This window comes from Rhinoraja longicauda, chromosome 27, assembly GCF_053455715.1.
Source record: "Rhinoraja longicauda isolate Sanriku21f chromosome 27, sRhiLon1.1, whole genome shotgun sequence".
NCBI lineage: Eukaryota > Metazoa > Chordata > Chondrichthyes > Rajiformes > Arhynchobatidae > Rhinoraja > Rhinoraja longicauda.
In genome coordinates, this window is record NC_135979.1 from 2602147 (window position 1) to 2615200 (window position 13054).

The 13054-nt window shown below is 47.7% G+C and overlaps 1 protein-coding gene across 1 annotated transcript in view; it reads right to left on the reverse strand.

Moving 5' to 3' along the window:
- The window catches only part of LOC144606728 (discoidin, CUB and LCCL domain-containing protein 1), a 70142-nt gene that overhangs the window by 11113 nt on the left and 45975 nt on the right, over positions 1–13054 (reverse strand). Inside the window, exons 8-11 of the mRNA XM_078423057.1 lie at positions 10334–10534; positions 8941–9065; positions 7190–7352; positions 3134–3232 (exon numbers count right to left, since the gene is read on the reverse strand). Of these exons, the coding sequence (XP_078279183.1) occupies positions 3134–3232; positions 7190–7352; positions 8941–9065; positions 10334–10534 (588 nt within the window). The remainder of the gene's footprint in view (positions 1–3133; positions 3233–7189; positions 7353–8940; positions 9066–10333; positions 10535–13054) is intronic.

A 13054-nucleotide genomic window follows, 5' to 3' on the forward strand; every position in this document is an offset into this window, starting at 1 on the left:
GTTGTATGTTCTCCCCGTGATCGTGTGGGTTTTCTTCGAATGCTCCGGTTTTCTCCCACACTCCACAGGCATACAGGTTTGTAGGTTAATTGGCTTCAGTATAAATTGTAAATTAGACAATAGAAAATAGACAATAGGTGCAGGAGGAGGCCATTCAGCCCTTGGAGGGACTGCACCGCCATTCAATGTGATCATGGCTGATCATTCTCAATCAGTACCCCATTCCTGCCTTCTCCCCATACCCCCTGACTCCGCTATCCTTAAGAGCTCTATCTAGCTCTCTCTTGATCCCTGGTCGACGTGGACTCGGTGGGCTGAAGGGCCTGTTTCCTTGCAGCATCTCTAAACTACACTAAAATAAAAATATGGGTAACAAATGTGGGTAATGGGTACTTATCAATGTTCTCCAGAGATGCTACCTGAACCGCTGAGGTATTCCAACGCTTGTAAACCAGTATCTGCAGTTCCATGTTTCTCCATGGATAGAGTGTACAGCTTTAAGGTGAGAAGAATAAAGTTGAAAGGAAATGTGCAGGGCATGTTTTGTTTTAAACACAGAGTGGTGTGTGCCGGCAATGTGCTGCCAGGATTGATGGTGGAGGCAGATGTGATAGTGGCATCTAACAGTAAGAACCTTTTCCCCAGGGTGGATATGTCAAGGGCTGATGGGCACATAGCTTTAAGGTCAGAGGAGGAAAGTTTAAAAGAGATGAAAAGTTTTTGTTTCCCACACAGAGTATGATGGATGCCTGGAATATGTTACTGTGGTGGTGGTGGGGGCAGACACAGTAGGTGGTGTTCAGAGACTTTCAGGTTGGCAGGGATGGAGGGTTATGGATCACAGGTAGGCAGAAGAGAGGCTGGGGCTATGTTCCTTGCAGTGAGGGGTGACCTTGTAGAGGCTTGTAAAATCATGAGGGGCAGAAGTGGATGGTCCAGTCTTTTTTTCCAGGACACTGATTTGCGGTGAGATGGGAAAGATTTTAAAGGGTACCCGAGGGGCAATTTTTTCACTCCTGGAATGAGGCATATATGGGAGGATCTGGGTACCATTACAACTTAAGTCATTTGGACATGTTCGTGGATGGGAAAGGTTTAAAGAGATATGGGACTAGCTTAAAAAGGCAGTCTGAAAAAGGGCCATGATCAGAATCCATGTCCTCCAGAGATGCTGCCTGACCTGCTGAGTTACTCCAGCACTGTGAAACGTCACCTGTCCATGTTCTCCACAGATGCTGCCTGACCCGCTGAGTTACTCCAGCACTCTGGAGAACATGGATAGGTGACGTTTCACAGAGATGCTGCCTGACCTGCTGAATTACTCCAGCACTCTGCATCCATTTGGAGCTTAGAAGGCACCTTGGTTGGCATGAAAGAGTTGGGCCAAAAGGCCTATTTCTGTAATCTCTAACTTTGATGCACATCCCCGTCCCTGCTCCTCAAGAAGTGACAGTACACCTACACTAATTAGGTTGTGCCGTAACCTCGTTAGGACAGTTTTAACATTCCAATACATATCCTCACATCCTTCTCGAATTGCCACCCACAAATTGTTTTTTTAAAGATGCCTGTACTTGCTGCTTTTTGCTTTGACCCTCTTAACCACATCTTTCTCCAGGGCTTTGAGCTCCGAAATTAATGAACCCAAGTCATTGCTCTGAAACAAAAGATGTAAACTGAGATATCATTCTTGCCTTCCTCTCCTCTCTCTCTCTCCTCAGTATCTAATTGTCACCAGATGCCGGGTGCTAATTGGAGCATAATTAAGCATATGGTTATTTAAGTGCAATTATTTTAAATCATTGATCCTGCAATATTCTCTGGGACTTCTGCCTTGGAGTTGTAGAGTCATAGAGTCTTACAGCGTGGAAACAGGCCCTTTGGCCCAACTTGCCCACACCAGCCAACATGTCCCATCTACACGAGTCCCACCTGCCTGGGTTTGGACCACATTCCTTTAAACCAATCCTATCCATGTACATGTCTAAATGTTTCTTAAACGTTGCGATAGTATCTGCCTCAACTACCTCCTCCAGCAGCTCGTTCTATACACCGTCCACCCTTTGCGTGAAAAAGATATCCCTCAGATTCCTATTAAATCTTCCCCCCCCACCAAAAACCTCTCCTCTAGTACTCGATCCCCCTGCTCTGAGCAAGAGCCTCTGTGCATCTACCCGATCTATTCCCCTCATGATTTTGTACACCTTTATAAGATCACTGCAAGGAAGAACTTCTTGCAGTTTTCCAGAATTTTTGGTGACCCATTATTTATTGTTTAGGTTATTGTTTGGTGACCCATTATTTATTGATGGTTCTTTCCTTCTCTGTTCCTTCAAAATGGTTGCTATGCATGGAACACATGGGCCAATATAGAAAAAATAAGGACAGAGACATTTCACAGCACGGTTTGGAAACAGCTCCATCCAAGACCCGCAAGAAATTGCAGAGAATTATATTCACAGCCCAGACCATCACACAAACCAACCTCCTTTCCATTGACTCCATCTACACTCCACGCTGTCTCGGCAAGGCCAGCAGCATAAACAAGGACCAGTCTCACCCCAGCCACTCCCTGTTCTTCCCTCTTCCATCAGGCAAGAGGTACAGAAGTGTGTCCAGATTCAACGAGTTTCTTTCCAGCCGTTATCAGGCAACTGAACCATCCTACCAACAACTAGAGAGGTGTCCTGAGCTAATATCTACCTCATTGGAGACCCTTGGATTATCTTCAATCAGACTTTACCTTGCACTAAACATTATGCACGTTATTCCCTTTATCATGTATCTGTGGATGGCTTGATTGTAACCATGTATTGACTGGTTAGCACACAACAAAAGCTTTTACAGAACCCAATTAACCTACAAACATCTTTGGGATGTGGGAAGAAACCGGGGCACCTGGAGGAAGCCGACAGTCACGGAGGACGTGTAAACTCCACAATGACAACACCCAAGGTCAGGATCGAACCTGGGTCTCCAGCACTGTGAAACATTGGCTCTACCAGCTGTGCCACTGTACACTGTGTACAGGCAGGTTCAGCCAGCCAGCTATGGTAAATTGAATATTTTCAGGACTTTTCTGTTTTAGTGCCCAATATCAACAACTTGTGATTCTTGCAACCCACACATTTACCTGGCAAACGTTCGTCTACAATCACCACCTCTGGAGGAGTGGTACTTTCCGTGGGCACATAGGTCGGCTTTGGCAAAGGCCTTGGACTACGCAGAACATCTAGAAAGAAGAAACAGTGAGAAGTTACAAGTAATCCTCTCTTTTCCCCAGCCCTCTGCAGCCCCTGTGTGCACCAATGTCTCCCCCCATCTTCTGGTTTCTTTCTATGTTCCAAAGAAGTGCGGGTTTGTTGGTTAATTGGCTGCTGTAAATTGTCCTTAATGCGTGTAGGACAGAGCTAGTGTATTGGTGATCACATGGACTCGGTGGGCCCAGTCACCGTGCTCTGTTCCCTCCTTCATACCTTCTTAAGTCCCCTCTCTCCCCTTCCCCCCCACACCCCACCCTCCCGGTCATTCTCTCCACCCTACCCCTGTTGGACAGAAGGTACACGAGCTTGAAATTGCACACCACCAGACTCAGGAACAGCTTTTCCCCTCTTATCCGGCTTCTGAACGGTCCTTCCGTTGGCTCGGGTACTGTCCGATTCACCTCTACCCCATTGCGGACATTGGACTCTGTCCATGGAACTGATGCGCTACAATGCTGACAACTATATTCTGCACTCTGTATCTTCCCCTTTGCTCTACCTATTGTACTTGAGTTTGGCTTGATTGTATTTGTGTATAGCGTATCTAATCTGTTTGGATAGCATGCAAAACAAAACGTTTTACTGTACTTCAGTACACATGACAGTAATAAACCTAAACCTGAGAGTGGCTCAGAGAGGCAGTGGTGGAGTTGCTGCCGTATGCATTATAATATGTGATTGTAGATCTGCTTCTGTGGTTAGCACACAAATAGTCACCTGTGTTGGGCACCATCTTGGAAGCACAAGGTGTGCCTGTTTAGTTTTGTTTAGAGATACAGCCCTTTCGGCCCACCGGGTCCGCGCCGACCAGCGATTCCCGCACATTAGAAGGCAGTGGAGGCCAATTCTCTGAATGCATTCAAGAGAGAGCTAGATAGAGCTCTTAAGGATAGCGGAGTCAGGGGGTATGGGGAGAAGGCAGGAACGGGGTACTGATTGAGAATGATCAGCCATGATCACATTGAATGGCGGTGTCAAAGGGCCGAATGGCCTCCTCCTGCACCTATTGTCTATTAACACTATCCTATACCAATTATGGACAATTTTTACATTTACCAAGCCAATTAACCTACAAACCTGTATGATTTTGGAGTGTGGGAGAAACCGAAGATCTCGGAGAAAACCCACACAGGTCACGGGGAGAGCGTACAAACTCCGTACAGACAGCGCCCGTAGTCGGGATCGGACCCGGGGTTCCAGCGCTGCATTCGCTGTAAGGCAGCAACTCTACCGCTGTACCACCGTGTCACCGTTTCTGTGCTATGAGTTTGATTTCAAGGGAAGGATGTGGTTTGGTAATAAGGCATTCCATATCATTTATCCATTTATTTATTATTCATCTACAGGGTGAGGTCATTACTTCCAGAGCCAGCATTTATGGCTCATCTAGTCTAGTTTGGTTTAGAGATACAGCGTGGAAACAGGCCCTTCGGCCCACCGAGTCCGCACGGACCAATGATCACCCGTACACTTGCTCTGTCCTACACACATTAGGGACAGTTTACAGCAGCCAATTAACCCACAACCCCGCACTTCTTTGGAACGTAGAAAGAAACCACAGCACTCGGAGAAAACCCAATTGGTCACAGGGAGAACGTACGACCTCCGTGCGGACAGTATAGTCAGGATCGAACCCGGGGTTTCTGGCGGTGTAAGGCAGCAACACTACCACTGTGTCACTGTGCTGCCAAATAGATAATTGGCTTTGTGCAGATTTTGGTGAGCCATCTTCTGGAGCTCGTGTAATAAGGATCCTCTCACACTAGGGAGTGAATAGCACGATTTAGACCTGGTGACAGTGAAGGATCAGCAATCTATCTGCCACAGCAGCTGAGCTTTCATTTTGTCAGCCGCATTGTGGGCAGTGTGTGTCAAGGGAGGTAGTGATGAAGAATTTTACACCTATGATAAAGCATTTAAACGGTGGCACAGTGGCACTGCAGTAGAGCTGCTGCCTCATAGCGCCAGAGACCCGGGTTACATCCTGACCTCGAGTGCTGTCTGTGTGGAGTTTTCCCCGAGACCGTGTGGGTTTCCTCCGGGTGCCACTGTTTCCTCCCACACTCCAAAGACGTGCAGGTTTGTAGGTTAATTGGCTTCTGTAAATTGTCCCCAGTGCGATCTTATAGAGGTGTACAAGACCATGTGAGGAAAACATAAGGTAAATGCACAGGGTCTCATACCCAGAGAAGGGGAAAACGAGAACCAGAGGACATAGCTTTAAGATGAAGGTTGGGGGGGGGGAGATTTAAGGGACAACTTTTTTTTTTTACACACAGAGGGTGGTAAGTATATGCAACGAGCTGCCGGAGGAGTTAGTCGAGGCAGGTACTATCGCATCGTTTAGGAAACATTTAGACATGGATAGGACAGGTTTAGAGGGATACGGGCCAAACGCAGGCAGATGCGACTAGTGTAGATGGGACATGTTGGTCGGTGTGGGCAAGTTGGGCCAGAGGAGGGCCTGTTTCCACGCTGTATCTCTCTGTCCCAGCCAGATTCACATCGAGCCTTCCCAAGTTAGACAAAGACCACCCACTCACCCAAGTTCCATTCCTAACTCCAGCTGAACTTTAATAACGTCTCCTTAAGAAGAAAGGCGACCATCTCTGGAGATGGATTAGTCTTCTCCGGAAGGACAGGGGGTGGACTCGCTGAGACAGTGACTTCATCCATGAAGCCACATCCTGGCCCTAACTACTCATTTGTGGGTCACTTCAATATTTGAGGGCTCCGGGAATCTCTGCTATGTTATATTTTTGCATTTAAAAAAAAAAATGGGTTTCTCTTTCTAAACTAATGAGATGATTCTGAATTCAGTTTTCAAATGTTAACATTGGGGCAATTTTCAAATATTAACCTTTAGTTTGGTTTAGAGATGCAGTGCAGAAACAGGCCCTTCGGCCCACCGAGTCCACACCGACCAGCGATCCCCACACACTAACACTATCCTACACACACGAGGGACAATTTACATTCATACCAAGCCAATTAACCTACAAACATGTACGTCTTTGAAGTGTGGGAGGAAACCGGAAAAAGCCCACGCAAATCACGGGGAGAACGTACAAACTCCGTACAGACAGCACCTGTAGTCAGGATCAAGCCCGGGTCACCGGCGCTGTGAGGCAGCAACTCTACCGCTGCGCCACCGTGCCACCCACATTGGGCCAGTTTTCCTTGTTGAATAGCACGGAGCCCCCCCGGCTTCCAAGACCCTTCCCCGAGCTTCTCAGCCTCTAGATGATGTGGGCCCCACCTCCCAGAAACGTGCAAACTACACACAGACAGCACCCGAGGAGAGTATCGAACCGGGGTCACTGGCACGGTGGCTTAGCGGAAGAGTTGCTGCCTGACTAAGCCATGACCCGGGTTCCATCCTGTCTACGGGTGCTGTCTATACGGAGTTTGTACGTTCTCCCTGTCACCTGCGTGGGGTTTCTCCGGGTGCTCTGGTTTCCTCCCACACTCCAAAAACATAAAGATTTGTAGGTTAATTGACTTGGTATAATTGTTAAAAAAAAAATTGTCCCTAGTGTGTGTGTGTGTGTGTGTGTGTGTGTGTGTGTGTGTGTGTGTGTGTGTGTGTGTGTGTGTGTGTGGAATAGTGCTAGTGTGCGGGGATCGCTGGTCGGCGTGGACTCGGTGGGCCGAAGGGCCTGTTTCTGCACTGTATCTCCAAAGTTTAAAATCTAAAAAGGAGCAGTTAGTCCCATCCTTTTTTGCAGTGGACCTGATGAAAAAGTTTTTGACCTTTCCTCCATAAATGCTGAAAAAGAACCAAAAACATTTGAATTGAGACAGTGAGGTTTTCAACTCAAACCCTGGAGAAAATGGGAATAAAACCTCTCTCTTGCCAGGTTTGTCCATTCGGAACAGTTATCACCCTGCATTCCTGAAAGATGTGGGAACGGCTGAGACTTTACCAGGAGTGCGATTCCTTGGTGATACCCTGCAACCGATCACTTCTGCCTTCAGAGCTATTCTTTGGTGCCATCGCTGTGGAACGAGTCGAACGTATCTCGCCACAAAGGACGGGATGAAGTTGTTGCGAACCAGTTGGTGGTTGTTCACGTTTCCCTCAAAAACCTTTTTTGTATAAGCAGAGGAGAAATATTATAGACAATAGACAATAGACAATAGACAATAGGTGCAGGAGTAGGCCATTCAGCCCTTCGAGCCAGCACCGCCATTCAATGCGATCATGGCTGATCACTCTCAATCAGTACCCCGTTCCTGCCTTCTCCCCATACCCCCTCACTCCGCTATCCTTAAGAGCTCTATCCAGCTCTCTCTTGAAAGCATCCAACGAACTGGCCTCCACTGCCTTCTGAGGCAGAGAATTCCACACCTTCACCACTCTCTGACTGAAAAAGTTCTTCCTCATCTCCGTTCTAAATGGCCTCCCCTTATTCTTAAACTGTGGCCCCTTGTTCTGGACTCCCCCAACATTGGGAACATGTTTCCTGCCTCTAATGTGTCCAATCCCCTAATTATCTTATATGTTTCAATAAGATCCCCCCTCATCCTTCTAAATTCCGGTGTATACAAGCCCAATCGATCCAGCCTTTCAACATACGACAGTCCCGCCATTCCGGGAATTAACCTAGTGAACCTACGCTGCACGCCCTCCATAGCAAGAATATCCTTCCTCAAATTTGGAGACCAAAACTGCACACAGTACTCCAGGTGCGGTCTCACCAGGGCCTGGTACAACTGTAGAAGGACCTCTTTGCTCCTATACTCAACTCCTCTTGCACAGGAGATAAATATAGCAACTGAAACACAGAACTGCAGATGCAGGTTTACACCAAAGATAGACACAAAGATGGCGGCACGGTGGCGCAGCGGTAGAGTTGCTGCCTTACAGCGAATGCAGTTCGATCCTGACTACGGGCGCCGTCTGTACAGAGTTCATACGTTCTCCCCGTGACCTGCGTGGGTTTTCTCCGAGATCTTCGGTTTCCTCCCACACTCCAAAGACGTGCAGGTATGTAGGCTAATTGACTGGGTAAATGTAAAAATTGTCCCTAGTGTGTGTAGGATAGTGTTAGTGTGCGGGGATCGCTGGGCGGCACGGACCCGGTGGGCCGAAGGGCCTGTTTCCACGCTGTATCTCTAAATCTAAGTCAAAATGCTGGAGTAACTCAGCAGGACAGGCAGCATCTCTGGAGTGAAGGAATGGGTGACGTTTTAGGTTGAGACCTTGTAATATGTAAACATAATACACTGTAAACAGAATAATGAACGAGAAAAAAAGTTCAGCGTGTGTGTGTGTTTGTATATGCATACATGTATACACACACACACACACACACACACACACACACACACACACACATATATTTATATGTATAATTTTATATATAATGATATAAATAATATATATTATTTATATATAGGATAGACAAAATGCTGGAGTAACTCAGCAGGTCAGGCAGTATCTCTGGAGTAAAGGATGGGTGACGTTTTGGGTCAGAGCTCTTCTTCAGACCGGGAATAACGTCACCCATCCTTTTTCTCCAGAGATGCTGCCCAACCCGCAGAGTTACTCCAGCATTTTGTGTCTATCTTCGGTGTGAACCAGCATCTGCTGTTCCTTTCTCCACATCCTTCCTTCAGTTGGGTGACCAGAACTGCACACCAGTTATTGTGGTTTAAATGAAGCAAGCTTCACCTGATCTTCCCTGCTGTTTTTCCTCTTGTAGAATCGCCATGTCTTTCCATCCTTGCTGTAGGAGATCTTGTATGTCTTCACATAGAAGTTATATCCATTGTTGGTGCTGCCTTTGGTCAGAATTCCTGTGAAGAACAGGGAGAAAGTATGTTAGCATTCATAGCAGGAGGATTTGAGTATAGGAGCAGGGAGGTTCTGCTGCAGTTGTACAGGGCCTTGGTGAGACCGCACCTGGAGTATTGCGTACAGTTTTGGTCTCCTAATCTGAGGAAAGACATTCTAGCCTTAGAGGGAGTACAGAGAAGGTTCACCAGATTGATCCCTGGGATGGCAGGACTTTCATATGAAGAAAGACTGGATAGACTAGGCTTATACTCGCTGGAATTTAGAAGACTGAGGGGGGATCTTATAGAAACATATAAAATTCTTAAGGGGTTGGAGAGGTTAGATGCGGGAAGATTGTTCCCGATGTTGGGGGAGTCCAGAACTAGGGGTCACAGCTTAAGGATAAGGGGGAAGTCTTTTAGGACCGAGATGAGAAAACCTTTCTTCACACAGAGAGTGGTGAGTCTGTGGAATTCTCTGCCACAGAAGGTAGTTGAGGCCAGTTCATTGGCTATATTTAAGAGGGAGTTAGATGTGGCCCTTGTGGCTAAAGGGATCAGGGGGTATGGAGAGAAGGCAGGTACAGGTTACTGAGCTGGATGATCAGCCATGATCATATTGAATGGCGGTGCGTACAGGCTCGAAGGGCCGAATGGCCTACTCCTGCACCTATTTTCTATGTTTCTATGAGGTGGAAGAATAATAAGGAGAGTCTATGGCAGAGCAGAAAGCAGGAGAGATTAACGGTGGCTGGCACAATGTTTTTAGTTTCAGAGATACAGCGCGGAAACAGCCCCACCGGGTCCGCGCCGACCAGCGATCCCCGCACACTAACACTATCCTATACCCACTAGGGACAGTTTTTACATTTACCAAGCCAATTAACCTACAAACCTGTACGTCTTTGGAGCGTAGGAGGAAACCGAAGATCTCAGAGGTCACGGGGAGAACGTACAAACTCCGTACAGACAGCACCCGTAGTTGGGATTGAAGCGGGTCTCCGGCGCTGTGAGGCAGCAACTCTACCGCTGCGCCACCGTGCCGCCCGAATGGCGCAGCTGGTAGAGTTTAGATCAGAGATACAGCGCAGGAACGGGCTCACAGAGACCCCACCGACCAGCGACCAGCCCGTGCACTAGCGCTACCCTACACACTAGCGACAAGTTACAATTTTAACCACAGCTCTTCAACCTGCAAAGCTGTACGCCTCTGACTCTCGAAGAGCCGAGTGGCCTACCCCTGCACCGTGTGTCTAGGTTTCTATGTCAAATGCTGTCACTTGACTAACCGGTAACGTTCCTCCGTTCTCCGAGGTCGATCTGAAGCCATTCCTTGTCGCTGGGAACGCTCGCTGCCCAGGCCCATGGAGGTCCTTTGCCGCTTGCCCGAGCGTTGTCGGCAGACCAGATGTTGAGCTTGCCAGTGTTGGTCTTCTCTGCCCAGGAGGACGAGGCTGTGATGTTTCTGCTGTCCAGAACAGTACCGCAGTCTACGGAGAGATAACTCAGTAAGTGCATGAGAGCAGAATTAGGCCATTCGGCCCATCAAGTCTACTCCGACATTCAATCATGGCTGATTTATCTCTCCTTCCTAACCCCATTCTCCTGTCTTCTCCCCATAACCCTTGACACCCGTACTAGTCAAGAATCTATCTATCTCTGCCCTAAAAATATCGGAGATGGCACAGTAGCGCAGAGGTAGAGTTGCTGCCTCACAGCGCCAGAGACCCGGGTTCGATCCTATCTACGGGCGCTGTCTGTATGGAGTTTGTACGTTCTCCCAGTGAACTGTGTGGGTTTACTCCAGGTGCCACAGTTTCCTCCCACACTCCAAAGATGTCCAGGTTTGTCGGCTAATTAGCTTTGGTAAAATTGTAAATCGTTCCCAGTGTGTAGGATAGTGTTAGTGAAGGGGGGTAAATCGCTGGTCAGCGGGGACAAATCGGGCCGAAGGGCCTGTTTCCGCGCTGTATCTCTAAAATCTAAAGTACCTGACCAACATTGCTGGTTGTGAGTCTCAGAGAGATACAGCTTGGAAACAGGCCAGCCACCAAAGTCTGTGCCGAGAATCATGCCAGATTAAACTAATTACTTTCTGATTCATATCCCTCCACTCCATGCATATCCATGTGCTTATCCAAAAACCTCTTCAATGCCACTATCGTATCTCCCTCCACCACCATCCAGGCACCCACCACCCTCTAAAACAAATAAATGCCCCATACATCTCCTTTAAATCTTGCCTCTCTCACAATAGACACGCAGAGAAATAGACAATAGACAATAGGTGCAGGAGGAGGCCATTCGGCCCTTCGAGCCAGCACCACCATTCAATGTGATCATGGCTGATCATTCTCAATCAGTACCCCGTTCCTGCCTTCTCCCTATACCCCCTGACTCCGCTATCCTTAAGAGCTCTATCTAGCTCTCTCTTGAATGCATTCAGAGAATTGGCCTCCACTGCCTTCTGAGGCAGGGAATTCCACAGATTCACAACTCTCTGACTGAAAAAGTTTTTCCTCATCTCAGTTCTAAATGGCCTACCCCTTATTCTTAAACTGTGGCCCCTTGTTCTGGACTCCCCCAACATTGGGAACATGTTTCCTGCCTCTAACGTGTCCAACCCCTTAATAATCTTATACGTTTCGATAAGATCTCGTCTCATCCTTCTAAATTCCAGTGTACACATGTTTAATCTGTTAATCCAACCTAGGTTGAGTACGATATTTCAACGTTGGCAGGGTGGCGTAGCGATAGAGTTGCTCCCTTACAGAGACCGACACACGGGCACCATCATGACTACAGGTGCTGTCTGTACGGAGTTTGTACGTTCTCCCCATGACCTGCGTGGGTTTTCGTCGGGGTCTCCCGCTTCCTCCCACTCTCCAAAGACGTGCAGGTTTGTCGGCTAATTGACTCGGTAAAATTGTAAATTGTCTCTGGTGTGTCAATGTGCAGGGATCGCTGGTCGGCGCGGAGTCGGTGGGCAGAAGGGCCCATTTCCAAGCTGTATCTCTAAACTAAACCTTGAGCAAGCATTTTATTTTATTAGCTTCTATCTGTACCTTGTTACAGAGACTGGAAGGGATGTGGCTTCTTGCCAGATCCACAACTAATAAGTGGTGCAGATGATTGGAAAGTCTCCTGCTTTACGAGACAGTAAGATTTAACGTTGAACAACAGCATCCTGCTATTAATATATTTGCCCACTTCTATTAATAAGCCCTGTCAACAGTATTCAGTAACAACAGCTCCAATCCAAGAGCCCACAGATAACCGTGAACATCCAGCGCCACAATGGGAAATTTTAAGATGGTTCAAAATCCTTTCGTTTAGTTAAGAGATACATCGGCCCACCGAGTCTGCTCTGAACAGCAATCCCTGCACAGACCAGCGATCCCCGCACACTAACGCTATTCTACACACACTTGGGACAGTTCGCAATCAGACCAAGCCAATTGACCTACAAACCCGCACGTCTTTGGAGTGTGGGAGGAAACCGGAGAATGGCAGGCAGTGACTAGTGGGGTACCGCAAGGCTCAGTGCTGGGACCCCAGTTATTTACAATATATATTAATGATTTGGACGAGGGAATTGAATGCAACATCTCTAAGTTTGCGGATGACATGAAGCTGGGTGGCAGTGTTAGCTGCGAAGAGGATGCTAGGAGGCTGCAGAGTGACTTGGATAGATTAGGTGAGTGGGCAAATGCATGGCAGATGTAATATACTGTGGATAAATGTGAGGTTATCCACTTTGGCGGCAAGAACAGGAAAGCAGAGTATTACCTGAATGGTGGCCAATTAGGAAAAGGGGAGATGCAACGTGACCTGGGTGTCATGGTGCACCAGTCATTGAAAGCAAGCGTGCAGGTGCTGCAGGCAGTGAAGAAAGTGAATGGTATGTTGGCATTCATAGCAAGAGGACTCGAGTATAGGAGCAGGGAGGTTCTGCAGCAGTTGTACAGGGCCTTGGTGAGACCGCACCTGGAGTATTGTGTACAGTTTTG